At 44.8% G+C, this 26,889-nt stretch overlaps 2 protein-coding genes across 2 annotated transcripts in view; one reads left to right on the top strand and one right to left on the bottom strand.

The window, feature by feature from the left end:
* Nucleotides 1-10,232, bottom strand: part of LOC141085245 (SCO-spondin-like) — a 48,808-nt gene extending 38,576 nt beyond the window's left edge. Inside the window, exons 1-2 of the mRNA XM_073570517.1 lie at nt 10,110-10,232; nt 9,942-9,999 (exon numbers count right to left, since the gene is read on the bottom strand). Coding sequence (XP_073426618.1) covers nt 9,942-9,978 — 37 coding nt within the window. The 5' untranslated portion in view covers nt 9,979-9,999; nt 10,110-10,232. The remainder of the gene's footprint in view (nt 1-9,941; nt 10,000-10,109) is intronic.
* Nucleotides 15-8,787, top strand: LOC141085244 (uncharacterized). The gene is made up of 2 exons (XM_073570516.1): nt 15-223; nt 5,459-8,787. The coding sequence occupies exon 2, from the start codon at nt 5,465-5,467 to the stop codon at nt 8,126-8,128; it is 2,664 nt and encodes an 887-aa protein (XP_073426617.1). The 5' UTR covers nt 15-223; nt 5,459-5,464; the 3' UTR covers nt 8,129-8,787.
* Nucleotides 10,233-26,889: the final 16,657 nt, after the last annotated feature.

Raw genomic sequence — 26,889 nt, 5'->3', positions numbered from 1 at the left:
TCCTTCCTCGATTGTGCAAGGGGGGAGCACGAACTCTGCTAAAAAACCACCTGTTGTACAAGCTTCCTCAGGAATTCCACTATTTCACGGCACAAAAATCACACTGAACCTGAAGACGACGGGTGAGGATCGTAAAGAGCTGCATGCGTCTCATCCAGACGGAGATCTGAGGATTGCATAAGGACACAGAGGACCATCCATTGACGGGAAAGACTCTCAATAGGTGAGAAAAAAATATAATGGATTTTATACATGATTATGCTAAGAAAAGTAACATAGATTTCAAGTTTGTTCATAATCATACGGATGCCCAATTATGGTCTAGTTTGTATAATCAATGTGAGGCAGAAAATGTTAAAATTGACAAAAGGTTTTTCTCAGTAAGAAAATTACAAAGGAAACTTCAGAATGTTATGCAGCTAGTCCATGTGTATAATAGCCTAGTCTTTGAGAAAACTGAACCTAACACCTATAAAACATGCATTGTCACACAAGACATTAATCACACTGACACACCAGGTGACACACAAGAGTCTGACGGGGATTACTTTGATTGTCCAAATTGTTTGATTTTGTCAGAGCATATAGAACAATTGGAAGATCAAATAGATACCAGGACAGAGTTATTGTCTAAATTACGACAAGATATAAAGAGGGTTTCTGTTAACACAAGATCAACAGGTAAACAGGAGGACGGTGTTGCCTCATCATTTGTACCAAATATGCAAAATCCAGATGCTTCAGTAGAGGAATTAGAGGCAGTAGAATTACAACGGAAAAAATTACATGACAGAGCAGCACGCATTAATCTGAAAATACACGATCAGCTAATGAAAATTGTAAAAGACATTCCAAATTACAATGATAAGATGGATGCCTTTTATAATGCGGACACTTTTGAATCAAACACAGACAAATACAATCTGAATGATGAGCAAAAGAATAAAATATTCAAAGTTTGGTTACCTTCACATATGGGAAAAAGATTACAGACCACACCCAGATTAAATGATGAGAATGAAATGGCACATAGTACAAAAGAAGACAGACTTAGACAATTAGTATTGTTTACAACTGGAGAAGACATGCCTACAGTTGATATTTTAGGGAGTTTACAAACAAATATTTCTGAAGATCCTTTCTCTTTTTTGGTAAAGTTTGAACAGGCCTATAGGATGGTAATGGATCTCGGGCCTCACGAAGAGCCAGCATCCATGATCAAATTTTTTGTAAAGAAGTTCAAGTACTTAGATCCTGCCTCAGTGCAATTGGCTAACACTCAGCCATCATTGCAAGAAGCAACAGTTTTTATTGACAGAATAAGGAGATCCATGAAACAAAATCAGGTCAAGGCTAAAATAGCGGTAGTTCATGAGAAGGAAAACAGTCAACTGAAACCTAGAGTCACAGTAATCTCCAAGAGCAGGGATTACATTGAGCATAGAGGTAAAAATACTACACAAAGGAACAATATCCATTGTTATTTTTGTGGTATACCTGGACACTTGAAGTGGCAGTGCAGGAAATTTTTGAGAGCAGAATCAGAGATGGGTACACAAGGAACAGGTAAGCTTGGAAGGGAAAACGGACTCATGCCAAAATCATACACCACACCTTCCGCACCTGCATTACAATTATCTGCACCTGCTCATACTGCCAACAGACAAACACAGTCACCATATGCACCATTAATCAGACAGATCAGAGAGATGACAGTGAAGGAAACAGAGTCAAGGGATAGAATTCCAAGGTCTTTTAAAAAGGACACTGGTCTTCTCCCATCTCCTTCATCTTTCTGACAATCACAGACTATTCCTGTACCACATCCATTGGAATTTGTGACTCGAGTTACATTGGATGACTGTGGAAGACCATTTATCAAAGTAAGTTTAGCAGGCCAGAATGTTGTATTTCTCATTGACACAGGAGCTCAGTTAAGTGTTACAAACCTTGATTTGAAGCTAAACCCAGATTCACCAGTTTGTACAATTGTCGGTTTCAGTGGAAAAGGTGGAACTAAAGCAACCTTAGTTCCCAATGTGATTTTGGAAATACCTAGTTCTTTCAAAACAGAAATTGACATCTGGTATTGTCGTGATTCTGAAAATATACTTGGCACAGACTTTATGCAGAAATTCGGATGGGTAGTTGACCTAGGAAATCAAGTGATCTGGAAAGATTCCAATGGTTGTAAACCGGTAGTCATTGATCCTAATGATTATAGCCATGTTGGAAGTATTTGCTTGAATGATGTGGTGTCATCTGACCATTTGTGGCCTGACACTAATGATGACAAGGTATTGACAGAAATTGTACAGCTTTTTCCTTCTCTTTGGGCTCAGTTCAGGAATCAGGTTGGAACAATGAAAGACGTTATCGTGAATGTGGAGGGGCGTGATCCCCCGCCACAGCGTCAGTATAAATTGCCTCCAGAATCAATTGACTCTATGTCAAAGATCATACAGGAATTGTTAGATCAAGGTGTTATCCGAAAGGCTAATTCTGTAAGTAACAATCCTTTGTGGTGTGTTTTGAAATCTGATGGTTCTTATCGAATGATATTGGATTTACGGATGTTCAATAAGCATACACCCAATGTCACACCAATTGTGGCAGATACTCATGACATGATGGCAAGGTTAAATGCAAAGGCCAAATACTTTTCTGTACTGGACATTAGCAATGGTTTTTTCAGTATACCTCTTGAAAAGAGTTGTCAGTATAAGTTTGCATTTACTTTCTTGGACGAGCAATATCTGTTTTGCAGGTTACCTCAAGGAGCACATTTGTCACCTAGTGTTTTTCATCAGGCATTGGCAAAGGTATTATCCAGATTTTCGAGGCCTGATTGCATTCTGCAATATGTGGATGATATTTTATTGTCTACAGAGGATAAAGAGACACATGTTTCTCTTCTGACAGAATTGTTTGAGTTGCTGCATGATGCAGGGTTGAAATTGAACACCAAAAAGGTCAAATTAATGCAGACTGAGGTCAGATTTTTAGGAGTGCTGTTGAGTCCAGGAAAAAGACAGCCACTGCAGGAAAGAATTGAGGCAATTGCTTCCCTACCAATTCCGACATCACACAAGGCATTGAGACATTTTTTAGGTCTTATGAATTATTCAAGGGATTTCATTGAGAATTTTGCAGATAAGGCCAGATCTTTATATGATCTTTTGAAAGGTGAAAACAGTGATTACTTTGGTCCTTGGGGTGATGAACAGCAAACCTCATTTGAACAATTGAAAATGAATTTACAAAATGCACCTGCTTTGTCCACAGTAGATCCTTCGGCTCCATTTGCTTTGCAAGTGCATACATCAGGAACATCTGTTTCTGCTGTATTGCTGCAATTACATGGGGAAGAGTGGAGAATTTTGGGCTATTTTTCAAAACTTCTCTCACCTGTTGAAAAAGGTTTTGAGACCTGTGCAAGACACTTGGTAGGTGTGTACTTTGCAGTCAAAGCAACCGAACATATTGTCGGGTTCAACAAAATCATTTTGCAAACTCCTCACTCTACATTAAAACTTCTCTTTGAGAATAATATCCCAGGTGGGTCACATCAGAGATTTGCTCATTGGTTATTGTCATTGTCTCCCAAACAAATTGAGGTAGATTACAAGGCCAAATATGTTCTTCCTCAGCTGATGCAATATGAAGGACAAACTCATGATTGTTTACAGTCTTTTCAGGATCCAAGTCCATCACTTTTCAGACGGAAAGCAGAGGTAACAGACGAACCAATTTTTGTAGATGGTTCCAGATTCTATTCAGATGGGCACTATTATTCAGGATATGCCATTTTTTATCCCAACAGAGGACAGGTTGTGAAGCACAAATTACCGAGTCATTTTTCAGCTCAAAGAGCAGAGCTAGAAGCAGTAAAAATGGTACTACAGCTGAATGAAGCAGATGATCAGTGTCCCATTACAATCTACAGCGATAGCTCTTATGTTGTAAGATCACTGACAGATTACTTGTCAGTTTGGGAAAAAAGAGGCTATGTAGATTCATCTAATAAGACTCTTGTTCACAGTGACACACTGAAGACAATTTTCAGGATAGCATCAAAAAACCCTAATGGTTTTGCTATTGTCAAGGTTCCGGCCCATAAAAAATCTGATGATGAATTATCTGTTGGAAATGCAACCGCAGATATGCTAGCCAAAGAGGCAGCCCTGACAGGAGAAGAGGTGTTTGAACCTGAACCTCTCGAGGTTTCAGCAGTTCAAAGAACAGACACGCATATCCCTTCTTTTGCGGAAGAACAAGAAAAAGACTCATCTCTTGTTGCTTCCCGGGTTGATCCAAAACCTCCCTTTGTTTGTGAAAACGGGGTTTTGTGTCATGACTTAAACGGGGAGTTGCGTCCTGTTGTCCCAAGACATCTACAGGTTGAGTTCACAAAATACAATCATGAAAGTTTGGGTCATTTGGGCCAACAAAAATTGTTAGGCATTCTCAGAGAGAAATTTTACTGGGAAAAGATGGAAGAGACAGTGCAAAGTGTTGTTCAATCATGTCTCATTTGTGCCCAAATTAATCCAAGACCAAAAGGACAGAAACCGCCACTACTCCGAATCGCACCTGCAGAGGGTCCATGGTCTACGTTACAAATCGACTACATTGGACCGTTACCATCAGGTAAAAATGGTCTCAGGTATGCATTGGTTGTGGTAGATGTTTTTTCTAAGTGGGTTGAAATTTTACCTGTCAGGAAAGATGATGCTTTGTCTACAGCTAGAGCATTAGTTAATCATGTCTTTTGTACTTGGGGGATCCCAAGAATGATCACCTCTGACCGAGGAAGTCACTTTACAGGAAAAATCATGCAAGCCGTTTGTGCTATTCTAGGGGTACGACAACAGTTTCATGTACCCTACCATCCACAGTCTGCTGGTATTGTGGAAAGGATGAATAGAACAATAAAATCCAGAATTGCCAAGATGTTATTGGACAAAGGCAATACTTGGGTTGATGCAGTACCTTTTGTACTGTTGAGTGTAAGAGGAACAACCTCTGCCACAACTCAGTTTACTCCTTTTGAACTGATGACAGGAAGAAAAATGCCATTGATTTTTCCTCATGAACCATTTTTGTCTACACCACAAAAAGATGCTGTTGTAAGGTCCAAATGGTTGCAATTGTTACAGGAAAATTTGAAAACGATTCTTCCACATGCTGCATCAAGAATGCAGAGAATGGAGCCACCATATGTATCCAAATTCAAGAAAGGGGCTCTAGTGATGATTAAAACTTTCAGGAAGAATGGACCTTGGGAAAGTAATTGGGAAGGTCCCTTTGAAATTATCGAAACCATGGGACAAGTGATGATACTTGTGCAACGAGCATCTAAGGTGGTTAAAAATACCCGCAGACAACAAAAATTGTGGGTACATGTTGATCAATGCAAACTGTATATTGCAAAATAATGATACTGCATTTCTTTTAGGAAGAAATGGATTCCAATAAGAACTGGAATATGAAACTCCACGTCTTTGACGGAAGGGATTCAACACCAATCCTTCAGGAGAAAAAGACGTTGCCCAGGAAAAGCTACTATCTGATGGGAATCACATTTCTGCTGTTTTGTACTGTTTCAACTGTGATCTACGCTGAAGATATTTCACACCATGGAACAAATACTAGTGAAGTGAAGGAACTTTTCAAAGGAACTTTACATCCAAGGAAACCAAGAGGAACGAATCTACAAAGCTTAATAGATGAGGACATACCGGACGATTCAGTAGATATTACTGGAAACATTTGCATGGGTTTTGGTGCAAAATGCTGTATTGAGCTACACTTCATACATGACACTGACATAATATTACACGCAACCACAGGACCTAAGACGAAGTTCACACAGTTACAAGGAGATTATATACACAATAATAAGACAGGCACATGGGAATGTAGTCCTACAGATGTGTTATTCTGGAATATAGAGATAAGAGGTGAAGAGAAAGCTGTGTGGTCAGGCGACATTACAAATGATATGATCGCAAAAGGGAAAGTTGAAACATCCAAAACAGATGCTTTGTTAAAGACACAACTTTTTGGGAAAGTTTTAGATCCTTCATTTCTTTCTATTACAGAAGGAGACGAGGATTGGGTAAAAACATGGAATTTTCAGATAACCAGAGAACCAGTACAAGTACAGGTATCTGTAGTTTTTACAGTTTCAAATACTATAGCTCCAGAAGTAAGGGTTACACCACAAGCAGTATATAGTCAAGAAAATATGTCTCCTTTATTACTAAAATGCAGCACGAGGTTAGAGCTACCTTCAGAATCTTTGTTAATATGGACCAAAGATAAATCATTTTTGGGAAGTTTTTCAAATGGTCCAACAAATGTTATACACAGAGGTCAATCCGGTAACGTGAGATGGTTAAATAAGGATTTTATTTTTTCTGTAGATAATCCATCTCCTAAGGATTCTGGACTTTACCAATGTTGCATTTTAACGAAATATAACTACAAACAATGTAGAGATGTAAAGGTAAATATATGGTCAGCAGTAGATAATGTATGCACACAGACAAGATTTCAACCATCTACTCCTTTTCAGATCAATCAGTTCCAAATTAAACCTCTGTTACGAGATGGAGTGTTTCTGACCATGGTATGGACCTTTAACATGTCTAACTGGAAAATCTCTTCTAGATATCCCCAGTGTCAACCACATCTCACTAACATGGAGATGGGAATAGAACAATGGTTTGGGAAAAGAACTTCAACACAGGTTAGAAGTAAGAGGGGAGTGTTTGAAGGTATTTTGGGGGGATTAGGAACAGTAGGAAGTTTAATTAACACTATGGACATTCATACACTTAAATCAGATCTGGAAAATATTGGGTATATTGGAGTAAAAGGGGTAAAGATTCAGAAAAGCTTGAATCAAGTCCTTGAAAAGATGGTTTTGAACACTGCTACTGTATTGGGATCTTCTGTATCACATCTTCAAGATGCTACTTTAGCTTTGATGGAAAGTGAACAGGAATCTCAAGTGGCCAAAACATGTCTAGAAATTCAGATTGAATATTCCACCAATCTGAAAATGATTGCACAAGCCTTACAAAGTGGAATTACCCCTTTAGGGCTAATAAGAAATTTGCCCATAGAATATAACTTTGCGTTAAACCATACAGATTTGTGGGTAAATAAGTGGTTAGGATGTGAACAGAACATTTGTGTAGGAACATCATTGATTCCAGTGTCAGGAAGAGAAGAAACCCTGGTTCCTATAGGTGTTCTGGGAATTCCTGTCAGTCCTACACAATTGTTATATTATCAATTACAGTACACAGATTTTGCATTTGATGGTATCAACACTGAACAATTAGACATTTCGTCATGCTTAAATTTTGTTTCCAAGGTAATGTGTCTACCTGGACAGGATAAAGTCATTTATCATTCATGTTTCCATAATCATACTTCTTGTTATGCCAGAGTTGAGAATGTCCACACGATACATGACTTGGTGACACCAGTAAGCGCTAACAAAACTTGTTTCCAAGTCATGTCAGGAAAAGAAGCAGTTTCTGCATTCTTCTCATCTTGTGTACATGTCGAAAATCTGACAATGGGTTTATATTGTATTGAGGGAAATGTTAAAACTCTCACAAAGAAGGAAGGAAGTATTAATATTACGTCAATAAGCTCAAGACGTCTGAAAATCCTTCCGATCCAGTTCAATTTGTCACAAGTCAATAAATTTCCTTGGGATTTGTGGACAAATGAAATAAAGAAAGACAAGGGTTTATTAAATCTGCTGACAAAACAATTAAAAGAAGCTGAAATTGTATTTAGACATGAACAAGGTAATCTAAATGATATTGAACATGAATGGACGAGTATGTCAGGCTCATCTTGGTGGAGAAATTTAGGAAAATCTGTAACCAGTTGGTCACAGTCTTCAGCGAAAATGGCAGCAGGAAATGTATTGTCTAATCCGATCGTTATTTTATTTATCATAGTTTTGCTGTGTATAATATATCAAATAATTATTATGTGTAAAATTAGGAGTATTTATAAGAATATAAAGATAGAAATGAAAAAGGAAGATGATATTTTAAGAGAGATGTTAAAACGAAAAAAATATAACTCTCTGATTTAATTTTTGTTTTTACAATAGGTTTGAAAATTCAGATGACATTCAGGGCAGATGTTGATACAAGGTTTTCAGAATAAAGAATGAATGTGATACGAATGGTGAGAGAATGAGTTAGGATTGATTATGATATGTCTCAAATCATAATCAGGGGGGACTGTAAAATATCAGTATTTCTATAATATAGATTAATTCTCTCATATAGATTAATTCTCACATACAGAGTCTAGTCCAGCTAGCAGAGGCTCTGGTTAGAGTGTGACTGAGCTATTCTGGATTCCTTGGCTCACACAGCTGTCTCTCTTGTCAAATGTATAGGTCAAAATAGTCAAAGCTGTCAAAATGTGACTATTTAGAGATAATGAATGGTTCTAAAGATCTCAGACTTTAGGCTTAAATATCTCAGACTAAGGTAATGCATAAATAACTGTATGCATATTGTTAAAATAACTACGGTTCACTTAATATGGAAGAACTTATGAACATAGTGGCAAGCCACCATATGTGGTTGTAGTTTATAGGTCAGAATAGTATATAAAGCCGGCCTAACTCTTGTTCAGGAGATCTCATATCCCTTGAGACTCTCTAACACCCGGACAGCTGCTCAAGACTATATGTAAGAACAATGCTCGTTTTCTCTTCAAATAATTACTGCATGTCATGAACTTACTTTTCTTCATTTTTGTAATCATTTTTTGAAATGAACAATTAAAAACAAGATTTATTTTATCCTCAATTCAACATTGCCTTTACTTTTGATTCTCAACCGTGCAAGAAGATATATATATATTTTTCTACAGTTACAGAGGCAGGAGCCGGCGGCTGCGGCTAACTCCTGTGCCCGCTGCTAAAGAGAAATGAATATTCACTGCATTTCACCCCCATGGGCCTGGAGGGCAATGAATATTCATTTATTTTTATCAACCCGGTATGACTGGCCCCCATCCCGGTCCTTGTATGATTGGTCCTATCCTTATTCTGATATGATCCTTTCCTTATCCTGGTATGCAGGGCCCCATCTCGTCCTAGTATGCATGGCTCCTCATCCCTATCCTGGTATGCATGGCCCTCATCACCATCATGGTATGCATACCTCCTCATCCCTGGAATACCAGGATAAGGATGGGGCCATGCATACCAGGACTAGGATGGGGGTCAATCATAACAGGTAAAGGATGGAGCCCTGCATACCAGGATAGGGATGGGGCCATACATACTTGGATGAGCTGGGGACCCTGCATACCAATATAGGGATGAGGGTGACCATTCCTGCCAGAATTATAATTTTTTGCTTCAGTTTTTTTTTCCCTAATTTCCTCCACTAAAGCCTAGGTGCGTCTTATAGTCCGAAAAATACAGTGTATATATTGGAAAACCCATTTAAATGGATTATGCCAAGTAATCCCCTATCATGAGACCTATATAGTGTCTGGGGTCCGACCGCTGGGACCCCCATGATCCCGAGAACCGGCGCTCTAAAGAAGCGGTTGATCATGTGCACTGCGGCGGCATTCACACATGGCTCTTCAAATAACGCCTTTAAGAGGAGTGTTGAAGGGCATGACAAAGTATAGCAAAATCCACTGATCGGGTGTGGGGGGAGTGTTATAGTATGTGGGCTGGTGGGATTTGTGTGGCAGGGCTGCTTTTTGTCCCAGTCCGGCCCTGGAATGGAGACAATGACACAAAATGTGTCAAGATCAATACAAATATTTATCAAACTGATCAAACTGATCAACAATTTCTGGAAATAAAAACTGAAATTAGAAAAACTCCGTAAACACGAAAGAGAGAAATAAGAGGCGTAATAAACGCTCACCCAGCAATGACAGCAGAAGGGCAGAGATGGGCGACATCTTCACTTCTGAAGTTTCTTCCTGTAAAAAAGAAACAATGAAATTAGAATATTCAGCATTTTCCAGACCTCTGCCCACTGACAGTGAATGCTGATCTGCCCTGATCATGACACAGGTGCGGGGTTTGTTACATTGTATCAGAGCTCTCTACGGAATGGGAAAAGATGTGCAGCCATTATTCTGTCTAGATGAGAGGAGTTGTAGTTCAGTGGAAGCTGGTACTTGCGTTATGTCAGGTGTTGCAGTACTGATGTTCTTCCCCACGGAAGGGCAGCTTATATAGCACTGGCTGGGTGGGTCCTTATATCTAACCTATACTTCATTTCCAGTTCTATGTTGCCACCAGGGATATTATGTAACATTTGGGACAATGAGAACTATTGTTACAGTAACATTGCCCCAGGTTATGCTGAGGGCAGATGTCCCAACAGCGGAAACATAAACAGAGCGATGCTCTGGGGTAAATGTAAACATTTAAGTAATAATTCAGCTCTAATTCAACCCTCCCCTCCTCAATGGCAAAATCATTTCATTAGTAAAATCTACAAACTTTCTGCTGTTTGCAATAGACCCATCAAATAAGAAGAATGTAAAATAAGGTAAAGAGAAGTTTCTGTATAAAATGTGAATTTTACTGACTCTTGCAGGATTATTCACCTCTTCATGACCAGCGTCTTTTAGCACTTAACAGAGACCCTCTGGCTGTTATGACCTGCTGCAGACATGATACATTGACAGACTGGCTTTTGACAACATTCTTAATGAGTATGCAGCTATTATTCTTTGGTTGCCATGAGAGTTGTCCAAACAGTCGAAAAAAGAGATCATTACCTTGCACTAACAAGGCGTTGAATCATTTTGACTGCAAATGTGCCTTCATTTGGGCCGGCAATGCTACATGCTTAAATATGTATGCAATTAAGCTATTTGAATTATATATACTCATTATATTATATACAGTGGGTACGGAAAATATTCAGACCTTTTTACATTTTTCACTCTTTGTTTCATTGCAGCCATAAATTCAAAAAAGTTCTTTTTTTTCTCATTAATGTACACTCTGCACCCCATCTAGACTGAAAAAAAACAGAAATGAAGAAAATTTTGAAAATTTATCAAAAAGAAAAACTGAAATATCACAGGGTCATAAGTATTCAGACCCTTTGCTCAGACACTCATTTTTAAGTCACATGCTCTCCATTTCCTTGTGATCCTCTGTGGCGCCCTGCGTCTTTACCACCCCAAAAGGGTTAAATATGTACGTTTTGCATGTGTTTTGTAAGCAATGGGAGTTATGCTTTCTCTGCTAGAGACCACAACACACACACACAATTTACCTCACTCCCTTACTTGTCTGAAGCTTAGAGCTTTGCAGACCTGCCCTAACTGGGAGGGAGTGGAGTCCAGAGTTGTTTTCAGTGAAGAAGAAGGAGAATGAAGAACGCTCCTGGAAGCCATGACATGTGCTCACCCCACGAGTAAAGCTAATAAGAATCAGGGATCAGCCCCTGGGCCATCCATGCTTTCAGAGCAGGGTGGTAAGCTGAGAGACTGTGAGTTTATACAACCAACAGAAGAGTGTTTTCCCCTGGAAGACTGCAGCAAACTGGGATCAGTGAAAGATTGTGCAAGAAGGAACTGGAGCTTCACACAGGATCCAAGCTGCAAATTGCCAGAGGAGGAAAACACAGTGAGTAGTGGCTATACTGGAAAGTTTCAAACTCCGGGAAGCCTTGGTCCCAGAAGGGATTAGAATAGCAGGAAGCTTACACCGAGTCACAGCAGAGAGAATGGTAACTCCCATTCTGCAGAGCAGACTGTAACCTGGTGAGAGTTGTAATATCTCCTCTGAACTGCAGCTGAACTACAGTAAATGATAAAGTGACTTTCCTTGTCTCCTGACTTATTACTCTGTGCCTTCTACTTCCATCACAATCTCTGGGGGTCAGCCCTGGTTGGAGGGGGTTTAACATCTGCACTGCCATCACCATCTACCCCCCCAGGGATCATCTGCAGTGCCGGCTATATTAAAGTCGAACACTCCAACTGGCATCTCGAATCACTACATAAACTTTATCCCTAATCAATACTACTTTTCATGACCACCTGGGGCCACGGACCAGGTCACTGCCACTGTGACACATCCCTTTAAGATGACCGCCCCGGTACCGAGTATTCCACGGCCCCAAGGGCGCATCACTTCCTTGAGATGGTTCTACTCCTTCATTGGAGTCCAGCTGTGTTTAATTAAACTGATAGTACTTGATTTGGAAAGGCACACACCTGTCTATATAAGACCTCACAGCTCACAGTGCATGTCAGACGAAATGAGAATCATGAGGTCAAAAGAACTGGCCAAGGAGCTCAGAGACAGAATTGTGGCAAGGCACAGATCTGGCCAAGGTTACAAAAGAACTTCTGCAGTACTCAAAGTTCCTAAGAGCACAGTGGCTTCCATAATCCTTAAGTGGAAGAAGTTTGGGTCCACCAGAAGTCTTCCTAGACCTGGCAGTCCAGCCAAACTGAGCAATCGTGGGAGAATAGCCTTGGTGAGAGAGGTAAAGAAGAACCCCAAGATCACTGTGGCTGAGCTCTACAGATGCGGTAGGGAGATGGGAGAAAATTCCACAAAGTCAACTATCGCTGCAGCCCGCCACCAGTCGGGCCTTTATGGCATAGTGGCCCGAAGGAAGTTTCTCCTCAGCGCAAGACATATGAAAGCCCGCATAGAGTTTGCTAAAAACACATGAAGGACTCCCAGACTATGAGAAATAGGATTCTCTGGTCTGATGAGATGAAGGTAGAACTTTTTGGTGATATTTCTAAGCTGTATGTGTGGAGAACACCAAGCGCTGCTCATCACCTGCCCAATACAATCCCAACAGTGAAACATGGTGATGGCCGCATCATGCTACGGGGGTGTTTTTCAGCTGAAGGGACAGGATGACTGGTTGCAATTGAAGGAAACATAAATGCGGCCAAGTACAGAGATATCCTGGATGAAAACCTCTTCCAGAGTTCTCTGGACCTCAGACTTGTCCAAAGGTTTACCTTCCAACAAGACAATGACCCTAAGCACAGCTAAAATAAAGGAGTGACTTCAGAACAACTCTGTTACCATTCTTGACTGACCCAGCCAGAGCCCTGACCTAAACCCAATTGAACATCTCTGGAGAGACCTGAAAATGGCTGTCCACCAACGTTCACCATCCATCCTGATGGATCTGGAGAGGATCTGCAAAGAAGAATGGTAGAAGATTCCCAAATCCAGGTGTGAAAAACTTGTGACATCTTTCCCAAGAAGACTCATGGCTGTACTAGCTCAAAATGGTGCATCTACTCAATACAGAGCAAAGGGTCTGAATCCTTATGACCATGTGATATTTCAGTTTTTCTTTTTTAATAAATTGGCAAAATATTCTTCATTTCTGTTTTTATTATTCAAGAAGGGGTGCAGAGTGTACATTAATGAGAAAAAAATGAACTTCTTTGAATTTACCAAATAGCTGCAATGAAACAAAGAGTGAAAAATTTAAAGGGGTCTGAATACTTTCCGTACCCACTGCATTTGTATAGTATGAGTCAATATTATAAAGTCACTAGGTTCATCCTAGTTAGTTTTCCAGGCAGAAAAGAATTTATAAATGATCTGGAGGTCCGCTAAAGCGTCCCCACTCTTCAGACCATGCAGTCTTCCATGGGGTTAGAAATTGTTTACACCCTGAATTTCCTGACAGCTCTTCCTCTGTGCCTATAAACTATACTGTGAAGGAGACCTGTTTCTCCCACATCAGCAATGTGACGTAACTACACAGGCACAGCTCTCCGGTGCCCCCTTTGTCTCTCAGGTCAGTAAGGGAACTGCACCTAGAGCAAATGGCCGCCAGGGAGGATGTCCTGTTACCCGCTGGGTATTCTAAGATTCGTAATCAGAGTAAAAGAACCAGCCCAAGATTAATTTTATGGTTTAATTGCCTTAAGGGCGCACTAGATAATTACAGAAATATACAGTAAGTTATACAATGGAATTACTGTGGATTTGCAGTCAGAGTAAAATATAACAATAATGGTATAAGACTTAGAGATATTAAGCTGGAGGTCAATTAACCAGGTTGTAGGTTGCATGTGGATGCCGGGAGCTCTGCAGTCCACAGGTACAAGAATCTTAGTTGCCGGACAGACCCCAAAGCGCGTGCCGTTGCTCCCTTGGCAGATATGTTCCCAGTTCCTTCTTAGATCATCATCATCTGGTTCATCTGTGAGAGTGAGTGTCTCTGCCATGTGCTCTCAGTTCTTAAGCATGCGGGGTTCCTCCTCCCTGTGTCAGAAGGTGGGGCGAGCATTATGCCTCATATCCAAGATGGCGGCTGCTCCTCCATCACACCTCCTTGCTTTAGAGGGCGCTAGGGGGTATCACATTCCTGTGTTCCCCCATGTGCCCTTCAGCACCCTCTCCTTGCCGGGACAACCCATCAGCGTTACCATGGTCCCTACCTCTTTTGTGGCAAATGATGAAGTGATACTGCTGGAGAGCGAGGCTCCAGCGTAGCAACCTCCCATTCATCCCAGAGACTGTGTGTAACCAGCTGAGGGGGTTGTGGTCTGTTTCCACGGTGAATTGGGATCCATACAAGTATCGCTGCAGACGCTGCAGGGCCCACACAATTGCCAGACATTCCTTCTCCATCATGGAATAGGACACTTCCCTTGGCTGAGCTTCCAGCTCAGGTACAAAATGGGGTGTTCATGGCCCGTAGTGTCGATCTGGCTGAACACAGCACCGAAGCCAAAGTCGCTGGCATCGGTCTGCACTACGAACGGCCGCGTGAAATCAGCTGCCTGTAGTACAGGAGAGATAGAAAGGGCGGTCTTGAGTGCCTGGAAAGCTGTCTCGCAAGCGACTGTCCAGTCGGCTGCGACGGGCAGCTTCTTCTTGGTGAGGTCCGTCAGGGGCTTGGCCAGTACACTATAGTGTGGAGCAAACCTCCTATAGTACCCGGCAGTCCCCAAGAAGGACATCACCTGCTTCTTGGTCCTGGGGGTGGGCCAGGATGCGATGGCTTCCACCTTCCGTGGTTCTGGCTTCAGAGCTCCCCCACCTACCTGGTGTCCCAGGTAGTGGACCTCACTCATACCCAGCTGGCATTTTTCCGGCTTAATGGTCAAGCCTGCTTGTAGGATCCGCCCGAGCACCTGCGCCAGGTGCTCTAGGTGATCCTCCCAGGTGGGACTGAAGATGGCAATGTCATCCAGGTACGCGGTCGCATACCCTTCCAGTCCCTTGAGCAGCGTGTTGACCATCCTCTAAAAAGTGGCAGGGGCATTCTTCATGCCGAATGGCATCACCGTGGACTCGTACAGTCTGAATGGGGTGATAAAGGCAGAGCGTTCCTGTGCCCCAGGGGTCAGGGGAATCTTCCAGTACCCCCTGCTCAGATCCATGATGGCTAGGTACTTGGCCCCAGACAGCTGATCAAACAGGTCATCGATGCGCGGCATTGGGTACGCATCGGTGACTGTTGTGAGTTCATTTTCCCCTTCGCCACTGAGGCCCGATGAACTCCCTCTTCTGGTAAAGAAAGGTAGTGAGCCTGATTATCAAGCACCTGAGCCTAATGATGATGACTGGCTGAGTGGAGTTACTGACTGGATATAAGGCCGCCGACGCCCTTCTGCCCTGCGGGTGATTTCTCTGAGGGATTCTTGGAGACCAGTCTGAATTCCTGCTCTTCTAAAGCTAAGTTTTCTGTGCTGCTTTTTGCATTTGTGCTTTGACTTTGTTTTGCTTTGTTTTTCTGGATTTCTGCCATTCCCTGCTGGGGTGAGCTGAATTCCTTTAGCTCTGTCTTCAGAAAATACCTGAGTGCTGATATAGTTTTTTGAAGCCTAGCTGCTTCAGGGTCTTTTTCCATATCAGCCTGTTGGCTTATGTCTTTGATAGGGTTTTGGCAGATTGCAGACAGCAACCTTCCTTTCCTGTCCTGTTTAGTTAGCTTGGGCCCCATCGTTTCCTCAGCCTGTCTTTCTGTCTGTGTGAGTGTTTTTTCATCTTGCTTCACCGTCATTATATGTTGGGGGCTGCCTTTTGCTTTGTGGTCTGCTCTGGGGCAGTTTAGATTTCCTTTTGTCTTTAGGCTATTTAGCTCTCCGGCTGTGATCGAGGGGTCTAGGGCACCGTAGGAACCCCCCACGGCTACTGCTAGTTGTGTTGATAGGTTCAGGGGTCTGCAATCTGATAGTTGCCAACTTCTCTGGTTTTCTGGACGTAGCTTCTATTTTTGTGTCTGCCTCCTACGGTGACTCTTTCATAACAGGTGACCGTCACAGCGTTGAGCCCCCGGTAGTCCATGCAGAACCGCGTAGTTTGGTCGTTTTTAGGGACGAGGACTACAGGCGAAGCCCACACACTGTTGGACGCTTGGATCACCCACAGCTTCAGCATATCATCTATCTCTTGGCGCATGTGCTGCAGCACCTCAAGAGAGACCCGATATGCTGAACGCCGGATCGGGGGGTGATTGCCGGTGTCCACGTCATGGACGGCTGTCTCAATCCTTCCGGGCAGGCTGCTGAACAGCTCCCGAAAGGGGTGTAGGGTGACCCCCAGCTGGAAACGTTGGTCCTCCGAGAGCTGTTGGCCAACCCCCACATCCTCGATGGATCCACCCGCCTTGGTTTGGGTGAGCAGATCCAGGAGGGTTTCTACCTCTCCTTCCTCGGGAAGGTTGCATACTGGGTGGGCACAAGCCTCCCGCTCATGATGGGCCTTCATCATATTCACGTGGAAGGCCTTCCTCCTTCCACGGGTGTGGTCCAGGATGACCAGATAGGTGAGAGCATTGAGCCACTGGTGCACAAGGTATGGACCCTTCCAGGCTGCCTGAAGCTTGTTTTGAGGTACAGGGACCAGTACCCACACCTTCTGAGCCACCTGATGGGTCCGCTCACAAGCATTGTGGACGTACCACCGCTTCTGGTCAGCCTGGGCTTGGACCATATTGTCATGCACCAGCCATGTCAAGGCCATCATTCTGTCCCGGAAGCGCACAACATACTCAATGACCGACACTCCAGGGGTGGCCAAATCCCCTTCCCATGCTTCCTTCACCAGAGCAAGGGGCCCCTGTACACGTCACCTATACAGGAGCTCGAAGGGGGAGAACCTTGTTGAGGCCTGTGGGACCTCCCGGTAGCGAAACAGCAGGTGTGATAGATACCTCTCCCAGTCTCTCCCGTGGGAGTCGACCAACATCTTCAGCATCTGCTTTAAGATGCCATTGAACCGCTCACACAGGCCATTGGTCTGTGGGTGGTACGGGATGGCTACCAGATGTTGCACCTGTATCTGCTTACAGAGAGACTCCATCAGCTGCAACATGAACTGGGTCCCTCGGTCGGTGAGCATTTCCTGGGGAAACCCCACTCTGGAGAAAATCTCCAGTAAGGCAGTGGCCACTTTGTCAGCCCGAATGGACGACAAAGCTACCGCCTCCGGGTACTGGGTGGCATAGTCCACTACCGTAAGTATGAAGCATTTCCCAGAGCGGCTGGGAGTGAACAGAGGTCCAATGAGATCCACAGCCACCCTCGAGAAAGGCTCTTTGAAGATGGACAGAGTTACCAGTGGGGCTTTGGGGCGCCGCCCCGCCTTCCCCACCCTCTGACAGGTGTCACACGAATGGCAGTAGGCAGCCACCTTGGTCCTCATTCCCAGCCAGTAGAAATGCTGAGCTAGCCTGGCCCTGGTTTTAGTGATCCCTAGGTGTCCAGCCATGGGAATCTTATGTGCAATCCGCAACAATTCCGCCCTGAACGGATAGGGTACCACTAACTGTCGGTCCCTGGGCCACACCTCTGGTGAACCCTGCTGGACCGTTACCCGGTACAGCCATCCCTGGTCCAAGACCACTCGCTCACGGTCGGACTCCAGGGGAGGCTGTGCCGCCTGCTCCTTGAGAGCTTTCAGGCTAGCGTCAGCTTCCAACGCTGCCTGAAATCCCTAACTCGATGTGGCAAGAATTGACGAAACTGCCACATCCTCTGTCAGCTTCCCGCAATCTGTCTCCTGGCTGCTGTCTGACTCGGCAGCCACTTGGTCGGAGAGGGGGGAGCCGTCGGACCTCCGCGAGGCTCCTTGGGCTCCGGCGCTCTTATTCCTGGTAACAGTGGCCACGATCGCTGAGACCACAGGTAGCGCCTGCTCCCCCTCGGCACCTGACCAAGTCGCCGGGTCAGGCAGATTTCCCTGGCCTCCTGACATCCTGGATGCGGGGAACTCCTGCCCTGGGGTCTTACCTGGTGGCTCCTCTCCTGGGACGCCCCCTCCCCCCATGGCCTGTTCCTCTTTCTGCAGAGGCCCTAGACTCGGCAGGCTGGATTCACTTAGGGGCCCTACACTGCCCATAGCAGCCCCTCCCTTCACCTCTGAGCTCTCCCCTGCAGTTTTCTCACCTGTCCTCACTGTGAGCCCTGTGTGTGTAGTGTCAGTGCATGGCTTACCATCAGGTTTCACTCCCTCCTCCACTGTTGGAGGTACATTCAACACATTAACATTAGCATTCACAGTAGAGTCATGACATTCTTGGGGAGCCGGACATGGAGGTTCAGTGGCCCCATACTGAGACACTAGCCGCCACAAATCGGTCCCAAGTAACACATTGGCAGGAATATTTGGCGTTACTCCCACCTCCCTCATTCCCCTCCCGGCGCCCCAGTCCAAAAACACCTTGGCGACGGGCAGCGCCGGTTCAACGCCTCCAATTCCGGAGACAGAAAGGGTTTTCCCAGGCACCAAGTCTTGAGGAGACACCACCTCATGACGTGCCAGGATTCATTCAGCGCCTGTGCCCTGCAGTCCCATGACCGCTAAGCGGCCGATAGTGACGGGTTGGTAATTGTCCAGGGACCTCCCACCACCCCCTCCCACACACCAAACAGTGGACGGTTTCTGGGACAGGGATGGGGCCTTATGGCGCTGGGGACAGGCAGCCTTAAAGTGTCCTGGCTGGTTGCAATGATGACAATGCCTGGGTTCTGCTCCTGGCCTGGAGAGGGCAGCAGGGGGGTACACCCCTTGTACTCTGGGTGCTGAGGGGACAGGGGCAGGATTGGGCTTACCCCCTCTCCAGGTGCTGCTGGCAGGCTTCTTTGGCTCAGATGCCCTGTTGGCATACTCGCCTGGCAGGGCGGCTGTAGCAGAAGCCCCCCTTTGGTTTCCGGTCACGGAGGAACTGCTGGAGGTCCTCTGGGCAGTTCCACAAGAACTGCTCCGTGATGAACAGTTCCTGGACCTCCTGGTGGGAGGTGAGCTCTAGACCCGAAGTCCAGTGCTCCGCAGCTCTAAGCAGTGTCCGCATATGGTCAGTCCAGGAGTCCTTTGAGCCCCGCTGCAGGCTTCGGAACTTCCTGCGGTACGACTCTGGGGTGAGGTTGTAGTGCTGGATCAGGGCCCGCTTGATGCTGTTGTAGTCCTGTTCCTCCCCAGCAGGTAAGTCCCCCAAAACTTCCAGGGACTTACCCCTCAAACAGGGGGTCAGGCACTTTGCCCACTGATCCAGGGCCAGATGGTGTTGAAGGCAGGTTCTCTCAAAGACCAGTAGAAAGGAATCTAGGTCTCCATCCTTTTCAAGCAAGGAAAAGTCCTCCGCCCGGACCTTGGAAGCCTTGGTCCACGGTGGGGCTGGAGCGTCCAGCGGGAGCCCGTGCTGAGCCATCTCCATTTGGTGCCGGCGCTCCGCAGCTTCACGGCGTTCTGTAGCCTGCTGCACACGTTCTGTATGCTCACGCTCTGCCGCTTTCTCTGTCGACACCAGGAGTCTGTCATGGGCGGCATCGTTACCAGCCTCGAGCTGTGCCATAGCCGCTTGGAAAAGGGCCTCCGATCAGGACAGGCTGGGACGGGCAGGTAGTGGACAGTCCACTGCGGGACTGACCACGGGGGTCTGGCTCCTGAGCTCTTCTGTGAGAGTGAGTGTCTCTGCCATGTGCTCTCAGTTCTTAAGCATGCTGGGTTCCTCCCCCCTGTGTCAGAAGGTGGGGCGAGCATTATGCCCCATATCCAAGACGGCGGCTGCTCCTTCATCACATATACATCCCATGAAACAGAGCTGAATCTGTCCAACAGCTCAGATACTTCCAAACTCAGTGCCCACCCACACCACCTGCAAAGCACCATCCTGAGACTCTTGTATAGTGTCAGGATTCCTAAAATTTCTACCACTTTACCTGTCTTATTAGTATGTTCTCTAGCAGTCAGATATGATCAGGAAGCTATTATTTGTGCACCAAGGCTCATCCTAGAGGGTATGTATGATGGATTATTATGTACTTGAGCTGATAACACTGCACTGTCAGACACTATGATCTGTAATCCAGAGCTGATATTTTACATATACATTTTTTGCATTTATGCATTGTATTGAGTAATATATATGCCAGGACTATTATATACTGTGTATTGTAAGTGAAACAATTGTACAAGTGGAATATTAATGACACAATTGGCTCACATCCTAAATATGTATAATAAACTGTCTATTCATCATGTGAAGTTTCCCAATATTTCACGTCATTCCAACCTGGCAGTGACTACACGTTACATTGTCGTCACTCTTCTTCCTCGTTACTTCATGTCCTCGCATATTAATTACTTTATTGTCTTCAATTTTCCTTAAGTATATGTTTTAATCTCCTTAGGAAAACATAAGGGAACACAAGGTCCATCACCCAAGGATGAACTGACGTAGACACTTGCCAAGTCTCAGGGATTAACAAGCTAGGAACTAATATGGATAAAGGTATCTGAAAACCCCACCGATCTCATTGACAGGATTCTGCTCATCATTCTTAGTAGCATCCAGACCTTACTCCAAGTAGATGTGGGAGTTACATTGGATAAAAACATCTCCTTGAGGTTACAAGTAGTAAAGCATGTGTAGTATAATCCTTCAAGTGCCTAAAACCAGAATAGACCCCCTTTCCTGCCACCTGAGCTATCCTCCATTGATGGTCTTTTCTAGTCCCAAAGCTGTAGGATGCTCCCCATTGCAGAATGTAACATCGGCGGCCGTGCCCGCCCTGGCGTCTTCTACGGCGGCAACCGCTGCTGCCCCTTCTTACCGGCATTCCCTCTGCAGCGCGCACTCTCACTCAGCGTCCAGCTCTGTGGCGTCCCGGGGCTCCTCCCTTAGGCCGCGGGCGCGAGCCAGCGCTCCCTCTTCTGCCGGCGGTGGGGGTCGCTGAGGGCGGTGCTCGCTTACCCACTTCCTGATCCTAAAGTATTTCAGGTGTCCGCTCTGTAGAGAGGACGCCTGATGATTGTGTGCTAATCCACGCGTTGTTCTGGCCGCTATAGTGTTACTATAGTTCTCTGGTTATATTCCTCTCGCCTTCTCCCTGTCAGCCTCCGTCTTGTCCTGCTTCCTCCCTCGCTCTCCTGGTTCCCTGGTGCTCTCCCCTCCTGCCTATCCGTCCCTATATCTCTTCCTGGGCTCTCCACATCTGCATTCCCCCTGCTTCTGTGGCTACTCCTGCTGGCCCTTCTAGTAGCTGCCGCATGGTTTCCTGCTCTCCCTATAACCCTGTTCAGGTACGCTTATCTCTGCCCAGTGTCCCTGGCCCTCCTCTGGCCCTACTTGTCCCTGAGCCGTCCCTCTTGGTACCGGCTGTCGCGGTTCTGTCCTCTGCGGTTTTGCCCCTAACGATCCCTGTATAGGGGTCGGTCATCACCTGGCGCGCTCGACCCAGGGGCTCCAGATCTGCGACCCAGAGGGTCCACTCTCAGGCGTTGTCCATTCCCTGAACATCATACAGAAGTTTAGGTACCAACAAATCTATTACTTTTATGCTATGTCTCCTAGAGCAGAGATCCCCAACCTCTGTCTCTGGAGCCACACGTGGCTTGTGGGACCATGATGCCTGGCTTCCGGCTACCTGCCAGCTTGGTGCACTAGCGCCAAATCTAGAAAACAGCTAGAAAGGGCAGGTCGTCAGATGGTGTCTTTTAGGCTGCTTTCACACGAGCACATAAAATGGACCAGTGCAATCCAATACAAAATCGTATTGCACTCAGACCAATGTTATTCAATAATGCAGGTCAGAGCTGCAAAGTTTTTAGTTGCCGTTAACAATGCTAAATCTCAAGCTACCTGATCCCTCAAACTAAGGACGCCATAGTCTATCTGCCATGACTCTGGGTCGCCCTCCCAGAGCTGTGGGATACTTGGTACCGGGCCGGTATCAGTGGGACGTGTCACAGCAGCGGTGACCCGGACCGTGGCCCTGGGCACCCAAGTAATAGGGAGATGTGAATGGTGGAATGTAGTTAGATGAATAGTTTGTGACGCCACCTGTGGTGTTCGGCAAGGGAGGTGTTAAGCCGACGCTGCATGCAGATCCTCCGGGACAGATGGGGTGGTGCAGCAATGATGGTATAGCCCTCCACAGGCAAGGCTGTTGTCCCAGTTCTGTGTAGATGTGGAGACACTTAGGTGATGTAGTGTCTGGTGCATGGGATGTAGCAGTGTCAGGCGGACGGATGCAGGAAGGAATGGAGGACACCAGGGCATGTAGTTCCAAAGCTTTACTCACAGTCTGTAGTGCCCGCTTCTGTGCTGTATCATAGAATCGTAGAGTTGGAAGGGACCTCCTGGGCCATCTGGTCCAACCCCCTGCTCAAAGCAGGATTCGCTAAATCATCCCAGTCAGATGTCTGTCCAGCCTCTGTTTGAAGATTTCCATTGAAGGGGAACTCACCACTTCTCATGGCAGCCTGTTCCACTCATTGATCACTCTAACAGTCAAAAAGTTTTTACTAATATCTAATCTGTGTCTCCTCCGATTCAGTTTCATCCCATTGCTTCTAGTCTTTCCTTGTGCAAATGAGAATAAAGTTGATCCTTCTACAATGTGACAGCCCTTTAGATATTTGTAGACAGCTATTAAGTCTCCTCTCAGTCTTCTCTTTTGCAAACTAAATATTCCCAAATCCTGCAACCTATCCTCATAAGACAGGGTTTGCAGACCGGTCACCATTCTGGTCGCTCTTTTCTGAACTTGCTCCAGTTTGTTGATGTCTTTTTTAAAATGTGGTGCCCAAAACTGGACACAATATTCCAGATGAGGTCTGACCAAAGAGGAGTAGAGGGAAATAATGACTTCACGTGATCTAGACTGTATGCTTCTGTTAATACATCCTAGAATTGCATTTGCCTTTTTTGCTGCTGCATCACACTGTTGACTCATATTCAGTCTGTGATCTATTAGTATACCCAAGTCTTTTTCACATGTGCTGTCACTTAGCCCTATTCCTCCCATTCTATATATTCTTTTTTCATTTTTATTGCCCAGATGTAGTACTTTGCATTTCTCCCTGTTAAAAACCATTCTGTTAGTTGCTGCCCACTTCTCCAGTTTATTTAAATCTTTTTGAATCCTCTCTCTCTCTTCTCTAGTATTAGCTATCCCTCCTAGCTTTGTGTCATCAGCAAATTTAATCAGTTTACCCTCAATTCCTTCATCTAAATCGTTGATAAAGATGTTGAACAATACAGGGCCCAGGACAGAGCCCTGTGGTACCCCACTTGAGACATTCTTCCAACTGGATGTGCAGCCATTTACGACCACTCTTTGGGTCCGATCACTAAGCCAGTTATGAATCCACCTAACAGTTGCCTTGTCCATTCCATACTTAGTCATTTTTTCAATATGGATTGTATGAGAGACTTTGTCAAATGCTTTGCTGAAGTCAAGATATACTATATCTACAGCATTTCCTTGATCCACCCAATCAGTGATACCGTCATAGAAGGAAATTAAGTTAGTCTGACATGACTTATTAGTTACAAACCCATGCTGACTCTGTTTAATCACTTCATTCTTATCCAGGTATTGACATACATGTTGTTTAATAATTTGTTCAAAGATCTTTCCTGGTATAGAAGTCAGACTCACCGGCCTATAGTTGCCTGGGTCCACCTTCTTCCCCTTTTTGAAGATAGGAACAACATTTGCTCTTCTCCAGTCTTCTGGCACTTCTCCTGTTCTCCAAGAATTTTCAAAGATTATGGAGAGGGGTTCAAAAATTTCTTCTGCTATCTCCTTCAGTACTCTGGGGTGTAATTCATCTGGACCTGGAGACTTGAATTCATTTAGGTTAGCTAAGTGTTTCCTCACTATCTTTCTGTTTATAGATATCCTGGATTCTTCTATTCCCTTAATAGGACAGTGAATAACAGTTGATGTTACATTTCCTTTCTGAGAGAAAACAGATGCAAAATAGGAATTTAAAAGTTCAGCCTTCTCAACATCCTGTCTTACCATTTCATCATTTTCATCCTGTAAAAATCCTATAGCATCTTTGACTTTTCTTTTACTTTTGACATATCCCCAAAATCCTTTTTTATTGCTTTTGACATCTCTTGCAAGCCTCAATTCATTTTCACCTTTAGATAATCTGATTTGTGCCCTGCAGGTTCTGCAGACAGCATTATATTCTTCTTTAGATATGCCTCCCTCTTTCCATTTTGTAAACATTTTTTTTTCTTCCTTTTTAGCATGTGCTTAAGTTCTGTGTTCATCCATCTTGGTTTCCTTAAATGCTTCCTATTCTTCCCTCTTTTCGGAATTGTTAACAACTGTGCTTTGAGAATTTCATTTTTCAAGATTTCCCATCCTTCCTGGACATTTTTGTCTTTAAGGATATCCAGCCATTGGATCCCTCCAATTCTCTTTCTGAATCCCTTAAAATCTGCCTTTCTGAAATCTAACCTTGACGTCTGAGTCTTCACAAGTCTTCCGCCTCTAGTTATCCAAAATTCTAAAATAGCATGGTCGCTACCTCCTAGGGTCCCAGCCACTTTTACCTCCTCAACCATTTCCTCCCTGTTTATAAGGATTAGATCCAAGGTAGCAGTTCCCCTTGTTTTCTCCCCTACCTTTTGGAAGATAAAGTTGTCAGCAAGAGAGGATAAGAATTTCCTTGACCTGTTAGTTTTGCCTGAGAGAGATTCCCAACAAATGTCTGGATAGTTGAAATCTCCCATGACAACTATGTCATATTTTTTGGAGAACTTGGCCATTTGATGCATAAAGAGTTCATCCATATCTTCAGCTTGCACAGGCGGCCTGTAGTAAATGCCTACAATGGTGTCCTTTCCATTGTTCTGTCCTTGTATTCTTACCCAAACAGTTTCCACAGAACTCCCAGTCTCTGAAGCTTCAATCTCTGTGCAGATATACGTGTTTCTAACATACAATGCGACACCCCCTCCTTGTTTATCAAGTCTGTTTCTTGCAAATAAGTTGTATCCTTCTAGTCTTGTATTCCAATCATGTGTATTGTCCCACCAAGTTTCAGTGATTCCAATGACATCATATTTCTTTTCCTGTGTTAGTAGTTCCAATTCTCCTTGTTTGTTGCCCATGCTTTGTGCATTAGTATAGAAACATTTTAGTTTGTGATTGGTTTCTCTTTCTCCAATATTTTTATTAATTAGATTCTTTCGTCTTTGTTCTTTCTTTCCACTTCTAATAGCAGAGTTCTCAATAGCATTTGTCAGGTGTATGGCTTTTTCTGGTCTTTTGCTTCCCTTCCCATGTTGTTCTAGTTTAAAGCTCTCCTTACAAGTGTAGCAAGGCGACTTCCAAATACATGTTTTCCAGTCTTCGTAAGGTGCACCCCATCTCTAGCAAGTAGTCCATCGTATAAGTAGTTCACTCCGTGATCCAGAAATCCAAATCGTTGCTGACGGCACCATCGACGTAGCCAGTTGTTCACCTGCAGAATCTTATTCCACCTCCTTGTTCCATGGCCATCCTCTGGGAGGATGGAAGAGAAGACCACCTGCGCTCCCTGTTCTTTCACTTTCTTGTCCTCCGGGTCTGGGACTCAGTCAACCTCCAGGCAAGATGGAAAGCTCCCTTCCACACTCCGCCAACTTATGTGCCTTTCCTGAACGTCTCCTCTATAGCGCCTTTAGGTGTGAAGATCTCCAGTGCCGTGTAACACTGGAGTTCCTCTTGACAGATGTTGCCAAGAACTCTACTTGTACGGCAGACAGCTGTAGCCTGCTTCGGGGACTCTCTACTCCTAAGTCCCGGCTCTCTATCCGTATTGCTGTTGTGCCCTCAAGTCTTAGATGGGAGTAGTGCATTTACAGCCCACTACTCCACCAGTGTCTCCTGCAGAACCATTAGTGTTCATACAACCTCGGGGACCAGGCCCCGGCCTTGAGCTTAGAACTTCTAGGCAGGGTTCTTCCTCTAACCCACGTCCTCTGTGTTCCCTTTTACTCCTACGTTCCGTACTTGTCCTTTCCCTTCTATGGAAGCTCAGGCTTCAGGTCAATGTCCATCTCCTTCTTTCCTTTCCTTTCCCGTGCCAGCTGGCTCAGGTCACTGAGGCAGCTGCAGCACTCCTTCCTCCATCCCTTCTTCCAGGGATCCCCACTCCTCCCGATTGGCTTCCTTCCTCACTGACCTCCTGTCAGACTGACCTCTCATCCTAAACCATCCCGCTCATATATATATATTCTGAACTCCACCCACCTCCCAGCACATCTAGTGTTCCAAGCAGGGAACCACCAAAGGTGAAAATACCAAACATACAAATATACTCACACATACGACAGAGGAATGCATCGGGAAGTGGAGGATGGAGTTAAACCAAAGTAAGAGAAGAAAAGGAACTAGATGGGCAGTTCCTGAAGGAAATATGTGGTGCTTGAACAGCGCTGCTGCATTAATTGCAGAAAACGCGGAGAAGAAGAAGTAGAATAAAATACAAGAAATCAGATTACAATATGTTGCTTGAACCTATCTATTATCTATCTGCCTATTATATATCTGTAGAGTCGAGGGCCGGACTGGGGGGGTGGTCCCTCTCTCACTGCGCAAAGACGTCACAGACACAAA

Source organism: Dendrobates tinctorius, unplaced genomic scaffold, assembly GCF_039654945.1.
Source record: "Dendrobates tinctorius isolate UK_male_01 unplaced genomic scaffold, ASM3965494v1 ptg000028l, whole genome shotgun sequence".
In the NCBI taxonomy this organism is placed as follows: Eukaryota; Metazoa; Chordata; class Amphibia; order Anura; family Dendrobatidae; genus Dendrobates; species Dendrobates tinctorius.
The sequence above is the reverse complement of the archived record's forward strand: the minus strand, read 5'-3'. Positions and strand labels throughout refer to the sequence as shown.

Coding starts and splice junctions, on each gene's coding strand:
- LOC141085244 (XM_073570516.1), top strand. CDS start 5,465: ATGGATTCCAATAAGAACTGGAATATGAAACTCCACGTCTTTGACGGA.